Raw genomic sequence first — 18,357 nt, forward strand, 5'->3', positions numbered from 1 at the left:
CTCTGCCAGGGAGAAGAGCTGATAAGAAGTGCTGCCCCTGCCTGTGCTTTGTTGGACTATCCTGGAGTTGCTGCTTCTGCCTGTGAAAGGGGACAAAGACTGGACTTTGTGGTATATTCCTGCTTGAATACAGGGAGTGCAGAATTATTAGGCAAGTTGTATTTTTGAGGATTAATGTTATTATTGAACAACAACCATGTTCTCAATGAACCCAAAAAACTCATTAATATCAAAGCTAAATATTTTTGGAAGTAGTTTTTAGTTTGTTTTTAGTTTTAGCTATGTTAGGGGGATATCTGTGTGTGCAGGTGACTATTACTGTGCATAATTATTAGGCAACTTAACAAAAAACAAATATATACCCATTTCAATTATTTATTATTACCAGTGAAACCAATATAACATCTCAACATTCACAAATATACATTTCTGACATTCAAAAACAAAACAAAAACAAATCAGTGACCAATATAGCCACCTTTCTTTGCAAGGACACTCAAAAGCCTGCCATCCATGGATTCTGTCAGTGTTTTGATCTGTTCACCATCAACATTGCGTGCAGCAGCAACCACAGCCTCCCAGACACTGTTCAGAGAGGTGTACTGTTTTCCCTCCTTGTAAATCTCACATTTGATGATGGACCACAGGTTCTCAATGGGGTTCAGATCAGGTGAACAAGGAGGCCATGTCATTAGATTTCCTTCTTTTATACCCTTTCTTGCCAGCCACGCTGTGGAGTACTTGGACGCGTGTGATGGAGCATTGTCCTGCATGAAAATCATGTTTTTCTTGAAGGATGCAGACTTCTTCCTGTACCACTGCTTGAAGAAGGTGTCTACCAGGAACTGGCAGTAGGACTGGGAGTTGAGCTTGACTCCATCCTCAACCCGAAAAGGCCCCACAAGCTCATCTTTGATGATACCAGCCCAAACCAGTACTCCACCTCCACCTTGCTGGCGTCTGAGTCGGACTGGAGCTCTCTGCCCTTTACCAATCCAGCCACGGCCCATCCATCTGGCCCATCAAGACTCACTCTCATTTCATCAGTCCATAAAACCTTAGAAAATCAGTCTTGAGATATTTCTTGGCCCAGTCTTGACGTTTCAGCTTGTGTGTCTTGTTCAGTGGTGGTCGTCTTTCAGCCTTTCTTACCTTGGCCATGTCTCTGAGTATTGCACACCTTGTGCTTTTGGGCACTCCGGTGATGTTGCAGCTCTGAAATATGGCCAAACTGGTGGCAAGTGGCATCGTGGCAGCTGCACACTTGACTTTTCTCAGTTCATGGGCAGTTATTTTGCGCCTTGGTTTTTCCACACGCTTCTTGCGACCCTGTTGACTATTTTGAATGAAACGCTTGATTGTTCGATGATCACGCTTCAGAAGCTTTGCAATTTTAAGAGTGCTGCATCCCTCTGCAAGATATCTCACTATTTTTGACTTTTCTGAGCCTGTCAAGTCCTTCTTTTGACCCATTTTGCCAAAGGAAAGGAAGTTGCCTAATAATTATGCACACCTGATATAGGGTGTTGATGTCATTAGACCACACCCCTTCTCATTACAGAGATGCACATCACCTAATATGCTTAATTGGTAGTAGGCTTTCGAGCCTATACAGCTTGGAGTAAGACAACATGCATAAAGAGGATGATGTGGTCAAAATACTCATTTGCCTAATAATTCTGCACTCCCTGTAGAATCTCCAAGGGTTTGGACTAAGCTTACCCCATGTTCTGAAGTCTCAGGGCCATCATAACCAGCTACTTTGTTTAACAACCACATTCTCACTGTTTTCTAAGGATTAAGACTCTTATTCTTTTGAAAATTCAGATCTTGACTTGTGTGTTGGATTTTTGTTGTTTTGGTCTTGTTTGATTGAGATACATATTAAACTCATATGGTGGCCATTTTGTAGTGTTTTCACTGTTTTACTGTGTGTGTAGGTACAAATACTTTTTCTGAAATTAAGCCTGCCTACTTGTGCCAAGCTATCAAGGGGGTGAGCCGGAATTAACTCAGGGTGTCAGGAAAACTATTGCCTGTGTTGTTACGTTCTTCCCTCATAAAAAAGATTCCCCTTTTCATTGTACCCACGTTGGTTGCAGCGGCGTCCTCACTTCCGGTGGCTTTTGTGGAGGCTCATCTTAGAACTAGCTTCTTCAGGTTTAACTGCCAATCAAGATGGTGGCTGCAAAGCTTTGTGAGGTCAGGACTAGTGTTTCTACCTTAGTCTTGTGCTGAAGCTTCCTTCCAGCTGTTTCTCTCTGGAAGCTGTGCACTTCAACTGTGATCCGGAGGAGAATGAGCAGTGCTCCTGAGGTGCTTCGTTTCATAGAGAATTCTTCCACTTTTGAGTAATTCATTATTTTTCTTGTTATGGTGTGCACACCAGCTACTTTTTCCATTCTGGAGAAGCTGAATTTCTTCCATCAACAGGCTATAGGCTTTCTGAGGAGAATTTGTTTTGGCCTAACAGAACTTCAAGCAACTGCAGTAAGGAATCCTTTAAGGAGTTTTTGTTTCCTGTAAAAGACATTGGAAGATTGTATATTTGTGAACCTCTGAACTGCTTTTCCAGCAGTTTTTTGGATGCCTCTGACTCCTGGAGAAAAGAAGATATTAAATTAACATTGTTCTCTTAGAGAGAGGCCAGTCTCTCAAAAGATCCAGGTTAGGAGAACAATAGAATTGGGTGAATGTGAATGGCTGAACAGTTGAATGCGCAGTAGGAATGTACTTGTCTATGCTCTTATTACCCGAATACAGGTCCTTCCTTTAAAGAAATCCCAATAAGAAGAAAGGTGCAGGTTACAGAAGCTCACACTAAATATCCTATCTTCAAGTGGGAAACACAGGCTGGAACTGGATCTGGGGGCGGTCTCTTTTTCTATTCCCATTCCCCTTAACGGATGCAGGGTTCAGATAATCGGGAGGGAGTTGGGTAAAAGGTACCTGCTCCAGAGGGTGATACTCCTTTGCCCTGATTAGAGTGAGGGTCCTTGCTTGGACAGGGGGTAACCTGGTTGCCAACCAAAGACGCCATTTCGAACAATGGCAGCCAATGAGGCTACTCTGACCCGCTCTTGCTTATCTTTATAATAAAAAGTGGTTTGTGAAGGAGATTTATACTGTTTGAAAAACATCTTAAATTATATACAGTTTAAATGTACTGGCCCTTTTTTTGTCTTCATGATGAATAATTGGGCCATTGTAGCCTAGATATATAGGTTGCATTATCTGTCACTTTCTTAGGTCTGTTTACAGGCCTTTCTGAATGAAGGCAAAAATCCCCACTTAAGATATATTAAAGAACTGCTCCAGGGGCCCCGCATGTGGGCGGGACTATTCATGTGCTTATGACTATACATGGAAATCTCCTATGAGAGACTCTGCTGTTAGAAGTATCCATCAGAATAACAATCTCTGACATTTTTGAAAACTAGGCAGCAATGAGGGCGTTGGGTGCCTTCACTTGTGTGAACCCTACTACAATTTCTTACCCACAATACCCTGCAAACCTCAGATTGTGGCTAAAACCACCCATTGTTCTCATGTTTCCATGACGGAAAGTTCCAGAATCTGTGGAGATCCACATAGTTCCTACAACCTCCTGTTCCCACACTTCCCCTGATAAAAATGGTACCTCACGCGTATGGCTGGCACTGGGTTTGTAGCCACAAATACTGCTCCTACTATTATTCATACAATCAGTGCAAAAATAACACCATTGCGGCAAGTACTTCTCTTACCACTACATGAAAAACACACTAATGAACGCCTCTTTCAGTGCACATCAACAATTGATACTACTGCTACTTGTGTCTCTTCTACTGGTCCCATTAATTTGTTTAATGTTACTTTTCTTATACTAATAGGCCTACAATGTTTGTTTTTCCCCAAAGGCAAGCTATGTGAGCTTTGAATTAAGATAACTTAATCAAATGTAAACACATTTACACATTTATTGGATGATATTTAATTCAGTTTTGTTTAATGTGTTTAGATTTTAAATTAAAAAAAAGATTTGAAAGCAGTTTAATGTTTCCAGTAGACAGTGATGCTTATTCATATGTATACATCAAAGGAATAATTGCACAGCCAAATAAAAAATGTTATTGACATTACAATAGGACAAACACCATGAATGCATCATTCTGACACCTCATTCTCAGGTATCAACTTACAACCTCTGTATAAGTGCCTCAGTATAAAACATTCAAATTCAATTATATAAATGTTGTACTTTTAAGATTATTTTGCAAGTCCTTACTCTTTAGAAGAAAATAGACAATTAATTATGCAACAAGATTTTTTTTTTGAGACACTGTATTTGCTGATATTCTTACTACTTATTGTAATACCTGTTATAACCACTCCTGTTTTTGTACTTAAAAAAATAAATAAATCAATATGATGTTGAAATTTAACTATAAGTAACAAACACACTCTCACACATAGTTTACCTGGAGTGATGAATCTGCTGTTCTGGTTTTAGCATCTCTTGAATTACGTTGACGATTATCTGGTCGTGCCTGTTCATCATTCACTAAAAATGCAATTTTTGTTAATAAAAGTTGTTTCCAACTAGAACTACAGTGCAAGTCCAAATTTGAATTAGTTCTTCCTTTCTTAAGCAGTAGTAATTTTACAACAATCAATCTACACAACAAAGTCATTTTTTCTAACGTTTCTGGTATTCACTGTAGCACTTTTGTAAGCTTAGTTGATTTGCCTAACCTCCATCTGACGTTAAAGGCCAGAGTAGTGCAAGTCTTCTTAGAGAAAACTGGAAGCCTTCCCACTGCAGTGACATAATTGAGCAACCTGACACCTACACATATACAGTTCTATTTTTGGGCTAGATATATTTACATACTTTTCAGTCACGCTTCAATTTTCTTTCCTCACATTTAAGTATACCTTCTTCAGTTTTTCTATCAGTCTGTACTTCTACCAATCTTATTTAGAAAAGTGAGCGTGGGTTTGAAACTTATTATTAGGGCTCCCGTTTTTTTAATGTTATTTTGTTGTTTTTAAATATGTATGTCTGTATTTATCCATATTTATTTTTTTGGCCATCTTAATACTATTTAACCATATTTATTTTGTAGTTTGCAAATAAGTGGTGTAAAAAATGGTACATTTCACATTTATTTAAGTGATAAACATGCACTCATACTTTGATGCCTGTCACGTTTTAGCAAATTCAGCAGCCAAATATAGCAAAACAATACACCTACAGGTAGATACTAGCAGTTTACCACAAATATATTTTAATATATGCTTGTATTTAAAGATACTTTATACTGTTTTAACTCCCCATGCTGACTATCTGCTCATATTTTGGCTTGGAATTCACAGTGATTAATAGAAATAACCCCCTGGGGGAATTATCATACTATCCACCACTCAATTCTCTTCTCATACACTCAATCACTCTAATGATCAATCTTAATAAAGGAATATAAAAAATAATATTTAATAAATAATCCCATACACAATAGAAATATAAAAGACAAATACTAAAAAGAGACAATCGTTAAAAAGCCAACAGGCCCTTGTAATAAATAATCCCATTTACAATAGAAATATAAAAGACAAACATTAAAAAGAGACAATCATTAAAAAGCCAACAGGCCCCTGTACAATCTCAGGCCTAACGAAATTCGGAGACCGAACACAAGACACCCTCCCTGGTCTGCTGTCTTTTTGCTGTCCCAAATTAGGTACACAGTGGCCAATTGATTCATGCAACCAATATCTCATCTATTCTTGGCCAGTTCCAGTAAGTCCAGCAATTCAACTTGCGTCAACGCGTTTCGGTGCTTTTTCACAGTCCTTTCACCACTTTCCTCAGGACGATTTTATATTCTCCAATCCATGTTAATTCCATAATGAATCATACTAATAACAACATTCAATATTAGTCACCAAATCATATCCTCATCCAGAGAGTATTTCTTACTCCTCCCCTTTGTATATTCCACTATTTCATCAAATAAATAAAATTGTTTAAAAATGAGTACTGTGCCGTTAATTTGGCTATGTCTCAAATCTTATCGACGGAACACCGTTCTCGTCCTTTCTTCCTTCAACAGTGAATCAAGCCAGACTTCATAACAGACAGCATGGAAAGCTACTCATTAGAAGCACAATATTCAGTATTATTTCCATGTTTAAAAAATAACTACAGACAGGAAAGACATTGTTTTCTGTCTGTATTTATCTGTAAAAATCAATAAAAACTGAAAACTGGGAGCCTTAATGATTATGAACATTAAAGGGGGAGATGGCAACTAGAACTAGACAAGAGACTTTGCTGAGTAACCTGTACATATTCCTACATCTTCCCTCCGTCTTAGGCATTGAACAAAATAAATGTTGGTGGCAGTGTTACAAGGTTCAGATAAATATGACATTGCTGATTTAACCACTGGTTAAAGAGATAGCATCCCATCCTTAATGCTGACCTAATATGTGTATGAGATGTAGAAATAAAATAAGCTACTTACCTGTAACTGTAGTTATCCAGTACTGTTATCTACATAGATCCACATGCATGATTAAACATCTCCTCAAGGGGCTATTCTGAACCTTTCCACCTGTTTGAAACCCCCACAATTGTGGTTTCTCAACATTGTCCTAGGGCAGCTAATGAAGCCACCATTTGAACCAATTCATAAATCGGAGCTAAAATATCTTACCTGGAAAACGGCAATACTTTTGGCTCTCAGTTCCACTAAGCGGGTAAGCGATATACAAGTTTTTACTGTTAAACAAGCCTTCTTGCAATTCACAACAAATAGTGTTATCCTGCGAACAAACCCTAAGTTTATTCCTAAAGTTCCATAGGACTTCCACTTAAATGAGCCAGTGGTTCTTAGAACTTATTTCCCAAATTCACAGACGCCAGCAGAGAAATCCCTGCACTCTCTTGACATCAAACAATGCCTCAAGTTCTATTTTAACAGGACTCCTCATATAAGAATATCAGACTAGCTATTTCTAGCATATGGCAGTATCCAAAAAGGTCTCTCAGTAACCAAAGAGACTATCGCTAGATGGATGGCTGCCACTATAAAGTTTTGCCATGCACAAGCTGGTAAGCCCTTACAAGACAGGCAACATCAACGGCTCTTTATGCTGGAGTACAAATTCAACACATCTGCAAGGCGGCAACGTGGTCCAGCAGGCACACATTCACAAAATATTATTGCCTGAATGAGAGACGTAAAACGGATACAGCTTTGGAACATGCAGTGTTAAGACATCTTTTTGACTAAGGTGAGCCTCTTTATTTTTCCCTCCACCCACTAATTGTGGGTATCAATGAGGAACATATCTGTTATCTTACTGTACTGCTTGTTACTCTTATTCAAGCATGTGAATCTATGAAAGATCTAATAGTGGAGAAGAAAATAAGCTACTTACCTGTAACTGTAGTTCTCCGGTATTGGTATCTTTCATAGATTCACATGCAACCCACCCTTCTCCCCTTAGAGGCTCCACTCACTTATAAGAAGTATTAAAAGCACACTAGTGCTCAGAAATCTGAGCGAATTAGCCTCTGTTGAGAGTATTCTAGAGGGTGCGGACATCTGATTGGTTATAGGTCAAGGTCTTTTTTTTTTTTTTAGAAAAGGAGGTAGATAGGCTATTAAGCAGTATTTACATTGCCATTTAAGCCTATGATGCTAAACTATAGGTACCACAGGACTTCCACTTTGACAACGTGGAATATTCAAGCTTGTGAATCTATGATAGATCCAATACTGGAGAAAATAGCAGTTCACATTAAATAACATGCATTGGCAAAGCCAATTGGTCTCACCTTAGGGATAAATTTGCTTTGCTAATGGTTTTAGTCACGGTGCATCCTTGATGCTGTGGAACATTGCTAATAAACAAGGAAAAAAACCTTATGCTGTAACGCCGCGCTCTGACGCGGCGTCTCTCTGTCCTCGCGGGTGGAACGTGCTACCGATATTCGGAGCGCCGTTCCCCGCGTTTTTTGCCTATGCTTTCTGGGAAGCATATATTTTGCTTCCGGTCACGCTACACTTACTAGTAGCCTTTTTTCTTCTTTTGTTGTTGGTGGTGGGTTTTTTGTTGGTCCTTTTGCCTGTCTCTATCCATGTTGTGTCCATCTTGTCTTCTTCGTGTTTTTGTCCCAGCATGCTCTGTTTTTCTTTTATACTACTTCCTTTTTCCTATACTGGTCTATGGGCTTTTCCCAATCCAAGATGGTGTTACTTCCCTTTCCTGTGATGTCACTTCCCTTTTCTCAGTATATAAGTCAGTCAGCCTTGTTCCTCCTTGCGTTGCAAACACTTCCTTCTGGTTGTGCTGTTCGCTCCTGTTCTTTGTACCTGCTTTTGCCTTTGGTTATTTTTACCTGTTCCTTTTTTCCTGCCTTTTACCCTGGATATTGCCTATTTTTGTTTCCTGTTGTCAAGTCCTGTTTTTTCTTGTTTTCCTTCAGGAGTTCCTGTTAGAGGTTTTTTCCCCAGTGTTGGGGTTTTTTCCCTCGGGAACTCCTTCTGGAGGGTACGGTCTGCTTTGGCGTAGCCTGTCAAGCGGCACCATGGCTACTAGAAGGGGTCGCCCTTATCTGGGAGTATCCAGGACCTGTAGAAGACTTGGTGTTTTCAGCAATCCGAAATCCAGAGGTGAGAAGTCCAGCGCAGTACGTGACAGATTGCAACGCCAAAAGATTCTGCGTTGCGAAAACGCCATGGAAGATCCACAGGGAGAGGCGTCAGAAAATGCTCAAGCCATGTTACAGACTGTTCAACAACAAGCCCAAGAGTTACAACAGTTGCGGGCAGAGAACACTGCGCTACGACAGGTATTGTCTTCCCGATCAATGGACATACTGCCTGTATCTACTATTCCTCGATATTCCGGAGATCCTTTAAAGATGAAGGAATTTTTGGACGCTCTGACGGTTTTCTTTGCCTTTCGTCCACTCCAGTTTTCTTCGGATAAGGCTAAGGTGGGTTATCTGATCAGCGCCTTGTCTGGTCCAGCACTTGCTTGGGCGACTCCTCTGGTTTCTGCAGATGATCCAGTCCTGGCTAACTATTCCGCTTTCCTGACTGTTTTCAAACAAATGTTTGAGAGACCTGGGGTAGAAGCAGCAGCTGAAGAAGCCTTATGTGACATTCAGCAGGGTAATCAGGATGTACTGCAGTATATAACCCGCTTCAAACAGCTGGCAGCTGAAACCTCCTGGGTAGAACGCACCTTTGTAACCCTTTTCCGCCGAGGCCTGCGTGAAGAAATTAAAGATGAGCTTGTACACTCTTCTCCAGCTTGTTCTTTGAAAAGAATTAATGGATCAATCTATGAACATCGAGTATATACTTCGAGAGCGCAAGATGGAAAAACGTAGAACTAGAGCTCCATACCAGTCCGGTACCTTCCGTGCTAGCAGTCGGCGAACGGAAGATAGTCCATCTGAAGCCTCTCCACCTCCCCATGAAGAGCCCATGCAGATAGATCTGGTTCGTGGGCCATTGACGGAGTCAGAAAGGGAGGAACGACGACGAAGGGGACTTTGCCTATATTGTGGTAAGGCTGGCCACCTGATCCGTAGTTGTCCGATACGTCCCTCAAGGCCTGCGGGAAACGCCAGCTCCCGTCCCCTGTAAGGAGGAAGGAGACGGGAGGAGCTGAAGTACCATCAGTATGTTCCTCCAAAGAAAGCATGTCCACCCTGTTTATCCTCTCTGTCAAGTTACAAAGTTCACAAGATCAAGAAGAACATCTTCTGGCTCTCCTTGATTGTGGAGCCAGTGGACTCTATCTGGATGAGACCTGGGCTACGAGTAAAGGAATTCCCCGCACTCCTAAAGAAACTCCTGAGCAGGTTCACACGGTGGATGGCTCTCCGTTAACTTCAGGACCTGTGGTGGCCTCAACTCCTACTCTTTGTTTGACATTTGGTGAGCATCAAGAACACGTTGTCTTTGATCTCACAGCCTCACCAAATCACATCATGATTTTGGGAATTCCCTGGTTAGCCCGTCACAACCCCTATATCAATTGGGAAACACGAACTATATCCCTAACGTCTTCATTTTGTCAACAGAATTGTTATTCCACTACTTCTTATTGGACTCCAAAAAGGTCCTGTCAGTCAACTAAGGATAACACTAACTCTATCAATAGTATCCAGGGGTTCCAGATTGTTATCAGGAATATATCAGGATTTTTCAGAAACCTAGTAATCCTATTTTGCCACCTCATCGCAGTTATGACTGTGCTATTCCTTTAATTCCTGATGAAGTCGTCCCCTTCGGTCGAATGTATTCTCTGACAGACCAAGAAAAGAAGGTGCTAAGGGAATATTTAGACGACAACTTACACAACAGTTTGATTGCTCCTTCCACATCCCCCGCTGGGGCTCCTCTCTTCTTCGTCCCAAAGAAGACCAAGGATCTGCGTCCTTGTGTGGACTTTCGTGAACTCAACAGAATAACGATTAAGGATCGATATCCACTGCCTTTAATCAGAGATATATTGGATGCCATTCAAGGAGCCAAGATATTTACTAAATTAGACTTACGGGGTGCCTATCATCTCCTTCGGATCAAGGAAGGAGATGAATGGAAGACTGCTTTCCGTACCCCTTTTGGGCACTATGAGTATCGTGTTATGCCCTTTGGACTGACCAACGCCCCTTATGTTTTTCAACGATTTATGGATTCAGTTTTCTCTGATATACTCATCCAATATGTAGTCATTTATTTGGATGATATCTTGATATATTCCAGTGATCCTGAGCACCATGTAGATCATGTCCTGCAAATCCTGGAAAGAATCAAGAAGAACCAATTGTTTTGTAAACCTGAGAAGTGTGAGTTCCATAAATCTGAAGTAAGGTATCTCGGGTTTTGTATTAATCAACACGGAATATCCATGGATCCTGACAATGTCACTGCCATATTAGATTGGCCTTCTCCAACGTCCATTAAAGAAACGCAATGTTTTCTTGGTTTATCAACTTTTATCGTCAGTTTATTCAGAACTTTGCCCACCTACAAAGTTTCATAACACAAACAATTAAGAAAGAGAACCAGAAGAAGGGTTTCATTGGACCAAGGAGGCTGAACGCGCGTTTCAAGAATTAAAGACAGCCTTTACCCAAGCACCCGTGTTGCGTCATCCTGACAATACCAAGAAATTTATCGTTGTGACTGATGCCTCAGACAGAGCTATTGGAGCAGTTCTGCTGCAGAAGCAAGACAATGATGGATTGGAACATCCTATCTTTTATCTGTCTCATATTCTATCAGAGGCTGAACGAAATTATTCTGTACTGGAACGTGAACTACTCGCTCTCATAGTAGCTTGTAAGGAATGGAGGCATTTCCTGATGGGTTCCAGAGAGCCTTTTGAAGCTAGGACTGATCACCGTAATCTCCAGTGTCTTCGGAGCTTTCAGTGTCGCAACAGTCGTCAGGCTCGATGGGCTTTCTTCTTTAGCCAGTACGATTTCATGATCACGTACATACCTGGTTCCCAGAATTTAGTGGCAGATGCCTTATCCCGCAGATATCCTGACATAGCCCAGAACTCCTCTCCACATCTTATTGAGGCTAGCAGGATCATCGGAGCTACTCAATCTTTTCAAGAACGCATTCAATCCGAGTACCAGTTTCTGTCTGCATCAGAATGGGATAAAGTGACTCCTTTTTTGCAGAAGAAGGACAACTACTTCTACCATCAACATGCTCTTTTCCTACCTACCAAGAAAGTGCAGACAGAAGCCCTGCAAATGTGCCATGATTCTCCTATAGCCGGTCATCGAGGTATCAGGAAGACCCAGGAGCTGCTGCAGCGATCTTTTTGGTGGCCGTCGCTAAAGACAGACACTGAAACCTATGTGTCAGCATGCCCAGTCTGTGCCCAGACTAAGACACCCCGATCTAAGGTGGCAGGTTTATTAAGACCTTTACCGGTTCCTTCCGCTCCTTGGTGTACTCTATCCACGGATTTCATATGCTCTCTACCTACCTCCTCTGGTAACCAAGTAATCATGGTGACCGTAGATTCATTCACTAAGATGGCCCATTTTTCAGCCTTGAAGAAACTACCAACGGCCCCAGAAATGAGTCGCATTTTTCTACGGGATATTTTTCGTCTCCATGGTCTTCCTCAAGAGGTCATTTCGGACAGAGGGCCTCAATATGTATCACGTTTCTGGAGAGCCTTTTGTGCCTTCTTTAACATTGAGGTTTCTTTATCCTCAGGTTTCCATCCACAAACGAATGGGCAAACTGAACGAGTGAATCAAGAACTTCAGCAGTATCTGAGATGTTACTGTAATGCCACACAAAGCAATTGGTCGGAATATCTTGCTCTTGCCGAGTTCTCCTATAACAACACAATACATAGTGCGGCCAAGACCACACCCTTTTATTGTACTTATGGATTTCATCCGAGGACTTTCACTACTGTTTCTCGAACATCCTCTTCTGTGCCTGCAGTCACTTCTTTTTCACGACAGATCCATCGAATCCAGGGCCTACTTCACACAACTCTCCTAGCTTCGAAACAAGCTATGAAGCGAAAGGCGGATCATTATCGGCAAGCCGCACCTTTGTATCAAGTGGGCCACAAGGTATGGCTTTCTTCCAGATTTCTACCATCCCGGTTTTCCACCAATAAGTTCAAACCACGTTTTTATGGACCCTTTCGAATTTCAGACATCCTGAATCCTGTAGTTGCGCGTCTCCGCTTACCTCATACCTGGAGGGTTCATCCTGTTTTCCATGTGTCCCAATTAAAACCCTTTGTTCCTGATCCTTACCATCGTCAGTTCCAACGTCCACCTCCTCTTTCTATCAACGGACAGCCTGAGTATGAAGTCTAGGAGATCTGTGATTCCAGAATTTTTCGACGCAAGCTACAGTTTTTGGTCCATTGGAAAGGATACCCTCTCAGTGACTGTTCTTGGGAGGATGCTTCCTCTGTCCATGCTCCCCGTTTGGTTCGCCTGTTTTTTGACAATCATCCTGACAAACCTGGTGCCTCGGGAGGGGACCTACTGTAACGCCGCGCTCTGAGGCGGCGTCTCTTTCTGTCCTCGCGGGTGGAACGTGCTAGCGATATTTGGAGCGCCGTTCCCCGCGTTTTTTGCCTATGCTTTCTGGGAAGCATATATTTCGCTTCCGGTCACGCTACACTTACTTGTAGCCTTTTTTCTTCTTTTGTTGTTGGTGGTGGGTTTTTTTGTTGGTCCTTTTGCCTGTCTCTATCCATGTTGTGTCCATCTTGTCTTCTTCGTGTTTTTGTCCCAGCATGCTCTGTTTTTCTTTTATACTACTTCCTTTTTCCTATACTGGTCTATGGGCTTTTCCCAATCCAAGATGGTGTTACTTCCCTTTCCTGTGATGTCACTTCCCTTTTCTCAGTATATAAGTCAGTCAGTCTTGTTCCTCCTTGCGTTGCAAACACTTCCTTCTGGTTGTGCTGTTCGCTCCTGTTCTTTGTTCCTGCTTTTTTGCCTTGGAAGATTTTTGCCTGTTCTTTGTTCCTGCTTTTGCTTTAGGAGATTTTTGCCTGTTCTTTGTTCCTGCTTTTGCCTTGGGATATTTTTACCTGTTCCTTTTTTCCTGCCTTTTACCCTGGATATTGCCTATTTTTGTTTCCTGTTGTCAAGTCCTGTTTTTTCTTGTTTTCCTTCAGGAGTTCCTGTTAGAGGTTGTTTCCCCAGTGTTGGTTTTTTTTTCCCTCTGGAACTCCTTCTGGAGGGTACGGTCTGCTTTGGCGTAGCCTGTCAAGCGACACCGTGGCTACTAGAAGGGGTCGCCCTTATCTGGGAGTATCCAGGACCTGTAGAAGACTTGGGGGGTCATTCTGACCCTGGCGGCCGGTGGCCGCCAGGTCCACCGACCACGGGAGCACCGCCAACAGGCTGGCGGTGCTCCCACGAGCATTCTGACCGCGGCGGTTCAGCCGCGGTCAGAAGCGGCAAGTCGGCGGGCTCCCGCCGACTTACCGCTGCTCGGGGGAATCCTTCATGGCGGCGGAGCGCGCTCTGCCGCCATGAGGATTCTGACCCCCCCTACCGCCATCCTGTTCATGGCGGGAAAGCCGCCATGAACAGGATGGCGGTAGGGGGGGTCGCGGGGCCCCTGGGGGCCCCTGCCGTGCCCATGCCAATGGCATGGGCACGGCAGGGGCCCCCGTATGAGGGCCCCGCAAAGTATTTCAGTGTCTGCCTTGCAGACACTGAAATACGCGACGGGTGCCACTGCACCCGTCGCACCTTCCCACTCCGCCGGCTCGATTACGAGCCGGCATCCTCGTGGGAAGGGAGTTTTTCCCTGGGCTGGCGGGCGGTCTTTTGGAGACCGCCCGCCAGCCCAGGGAAAAACTCATAATACCCTCCGCGGTCTTCTGACCGCGGAGCGGTATAATGGGGGCGGAATTCTGGCGGGCGGCCTCCGCCGCCCGCCAGAATCAGAATCACCCCCTTGGTGTATTCGCCAATCCGAAATCCAGAGGTGAGAAGTCCAGTGCAGTACGTGACATATGCTGACAACTGCATTATTTGGTAGGCGTCCGCGGCAAGCTTGTACCTTCCTACAAAATAACAGAAGCAGTTTGTTGTTTGCTTTTTTTTTTTTTTTATGATTTCAGTTGGATCGGTAATAATTAAGTTAAGTGCGATCAAACAAAATGGGTAGGTAAGGAACATAGGTGGGAAAGCAACACATAGCGGGCAGAAAACACACAGGGTGGGGAGCAAAACAAGGTGCAGCTGGGGGAGGCAAAACAGAGGTCACAGTGAGGGCGGAAGTGGTCATAAGAAGGGTGACGTCACCTGAAAGGTGGGCAAGCCCACTGGCTGCCGCCTCGTACTCCCTGTAAATGACCCTAAATTGAGTATTTAGGTGGCACCCCTGAACCCTAGAACTCAGATCCTGACTACCTACGAAGAAGAAGGACAAAGAAGAATCAACCCCACAGAAGAGGAAGAAGCAGGCGCAGCTGACCCGGTACCAGCCCTTCCCTGCTTGCTAACCTCACCATACTGTGCACAAAAAAGACTTGTCCTGCAGCTGCAAGAAACCCAGCAAGCAAGCCTGCCTTCTAAAAAGACTCAGACTCCCATAAGCAGCGGGCCTGGTCAGCAACAAAGTATCCAACAAGGATTCTGCAGCCTGTGAAACCAACACCTGAAGTGACCTCAGCACCAGACTACCTCAACCCAGTGAGAAGCCCACCAATGGTCAGACTGCCGCACAATGCCTGCAGCCTCAAATCAGGGTACCCCGACCGCGAGTGCTCCGGGACGAGAAAACCCAACACCAAAAGACACCCCTACATCTGTGGGCCCCTGGGCACAGGAGAAAAGGACAAAAGGTGCACCTATGTCCCCAAGCACCCCAAGTCTACTACCTACCTAAGTGTTGTGCCCGACTAGCTTTACAGTCAAAACCTGTAGCCCGCCGTTTGTCACGGGGGTCAATCTCCCAAAGGAAACCATTGGGCACCCAATGCCTTATAGCATCTCTGCACCCGGCTGCCCCAGTGCCACCCGGTGTGACCTGTTGGTGTGGTACTGATATTGGCTTTGTAAGTCGTTAAGCCTGTGAAAGCTGAACATTATTTTTCTTCCACAGAATCACACATAGAACTCTGGAAATTGCACTGTCTATTTTTGAAACTAGAACATATTTATGCTTGAAAGTCTACTTAGCCGATTACGTAGTTCTTGGGTTTGAAACATAAATAAAAAGAGGTATTATTTTTCTAAATAAATTGGTCTTGGATTTATTCATTGAGTGTGTCTCTCATTTATTGCCTCTGTGATTACAACAAATACTTAGCACTACCCTCTGATAAGCCTAACCTCTCGTCCACACTACCACAAATAGAGCATTAGTCCCATCTACTTTTGCCTCTACAATACCCTTGCTTGCAGTTCGCTGACCCTCCTGGCCAATGTTATGGCCACCAGAAATTGTGTTTTTAGGGTGAGGAATCCATGTGGGCAGTGGTCGAAGGGTGTGCACATGAGAAATGTTAAGACCAGATTGAGGTGCCACTGGGGCATGATGAATGGTCTTGGGAAGAACAGGTATTTAAATCCTTCGAGAAAACTTGCTCCAGGAACTGTAAGAAAGCTGAAAAGGCTGCTAAGTAACCTTTACAGTGCCCAGAGCAGAGCCCTGCTTTGGTAGTGAAAGAACAAACAGTAAAATGTGGAATAGGGGTGCATAAAGGGGGGTTGATGTTCTAGGATGCACACCATGCCACAACTTTGGCCCAAGAGGAGGCATATACTGCCCTGTTGGAGGGACAAAATAACGTCACCAACTTCGGGTGGAAGGTCGAAAGCTGTCAAGCGTCATCGCTTTATCTCCAAGCATGAAGGCAAAGGTTGCACCAGTCCCCCTGCTGCTGTGACAGAAGAACTACTGGAAAGGGCAGCCTGATCAGAAGACAAATGCTCATGCTCAGGAGTTTGGGATATCAGACTCTATGTGCCCAATTTGGAACCACAAGAATAACGTGGGCCTGGTAGTTCCTGATCTTCTTGAGAGGTCTGGGAAAGGGAGAGGGATGCCTCTGACCCAATCGCGGTTCGTCAGTCACCACTGTAGATCTTTTGCAGTTCGCTCCAAGATCTGGACAAGGTCAGAGAGATTCCCCTGATCCTGTGCCCAATGAGATTTCAGGTTCTACTGCAGAGCCAGGAAGGCTGGTGTCACTAGCAGGATGCAGGAGGCCATGAGGCCCAACAGCCTCAGAGTCAGTCTCACTGAAATCCAAGATAGAGACTGAAACATCAGAATCATAGCCTGAATATCCTGGATTCGTCGTTCTAGACGATAAGCCCGAAACTGCGCTGTGTCCAGAATAGTTCGATGAAAGCACCTCACAGATCTTTTTTACTGGGTGTGTGTCACTCTGGGAAAGTCTAGGGGGAGTAGGGCAGAACCATGCAGAGGCTCCACGACAGGGCAAGGCCTGGAGTGCCAACCTTCCAGCGCCTTATTCAATAACTTGAACTGTTGCAGGGAAGTCAAAGAATGCTTCTACTTCACCTTCTTGTGTTTGTGGGACTTAATGGTTAGTTAGACTGGGACCCGAAACGCACAGAGTGGCTCTGCTAGGTATCCCGGGACATTCCGCGCCTCTGGGATCTTGAATGTCAAGGGCTGTCCAACGTCAGGCAGTGAGGAGCTTCTGGGAAGGTTCCCTCACAGCCTTCGGGTTCATAGAGCAGCAGTTTTTGCAGGTCTTGGAGCTGTGGTCATGCCCCAAGCACCAAAACAAACCAAATGTGCATCTGCACAGACATCTACCTGTGATAGGCACCACATGGCTTAAAACTTGTTGATTTCTTAAGGAACATCCCTAGCACAGAAATAATTTCTCAAAAATATCCCTGACAAAAAAAGAAAATTAAAAAAAAGGTCAGTCAAAAATTAACTGGGGGTAGCCCTCTCCAGATGTGCGCTGATTGGTATAAAAAAAAAAAAGAACCAGTCAATGTGTGTGGGTTGCGCCAGCATAGGCACCACACATGGCACATCAGGCAGGGATGACACAGTCGATGCAGTACCAAACACCACTAATTACCGCGGGTAGAGGTACTGCTCAAAGATTTTCAAATCCAGTCTGATACCTGGGGAATTGTCTAAGGTAAGGAATCTGAGGCTAGAAGTTTCTATCAGATTATGTAATTCAGAGCCTGGGCTTCCACTAAAAAGAAAATGCATGAAGCAGCAGTCCGAGAAGGGAACTCTCTCCCATAATCATGCTACTCTTCCTTGAGGGGAAAGACCGTTCCTGATACAGTGATACGACCTAAATGAACATAGTGAGACAGGGTCTTGAACAATAGTCTATTTCAGGACTTAATGTGTACTGTAGATGGTTTTCTGTCCTAATGAGAACCTTCCATATAGGAGGAAATATGTACCTCTCTTGCTGACATCTTTACCATAAATCGTGTGTCATGGAGAAGATCACATAATGCAGGGCTGCATTTGCAAAAGCTGTCTCATGACGGCAAATTAAGTAATTTTGTGTTGCAAGTGCCAATGGGAATATAGAAACCCTCATCCTGAACACTCAAAGACATACTACAGTCTAGGTATTACAGTCCATGTAGAATATGAGCACCAGTCAGTATTTGAACTCTTGCTTTTTTTCATAAGTGTTTATACTTTAGAGATCTCAAATAAGCTGTCACTTCTACTTCTAAAAAAGATTAGAGAAAAACACAACCATTGTTGTTCAGTAGTGGGGGCCACCTGCACAGCACTTGGATAAATGGCAGAACAGTGTTCTTTGTGACGTCTGTGAGGCATAACCATACACCAGAGCTGAGCA

General features: G+C 43.6%; 1 protein-coding gene across 2 annotated transcripts in view; it reads right to left on the reverse strand.

The window, feature by feature from the left end:
* The window catches only part of FMR1 (fragile X messenger ribonucleoprotein 1), a 385,399-nt gene that overhangs the window by 78,265 nt on the left and 288,777 nt on the right, over nucleotides 1–18,357 (reverse strand). For both annotated transcript variants that reach the window (XM_069212420.1, XM_069212419.1), the window contains exon 14: nucleotides 4,461–4,543. In XM_069212420.1, the coding sequence (XP_069068521.1) occupies nucleotides 4,461–4,543 (83 nt within the window). The remainder of the gene's footprint in view (nucleotides 1–4,460; nucleotides 4,544–18,357) is intronic.

Source organism: Pleurodeles waltl, chromosome 2_1 (assembly GCF_031143425.1).
Source record: "Pleurodeles waltl isolate 20211129_DDA chromosome 2_1, aPleWal1.hap1.20221129, whole genome shotgun sequence".
Lineage (NCBI taxonomy): Eukaryota > Metazoa > Chordata > Amphibia > Caudata > Salamandridae > Pleurodeles > Pleurodeles waltl.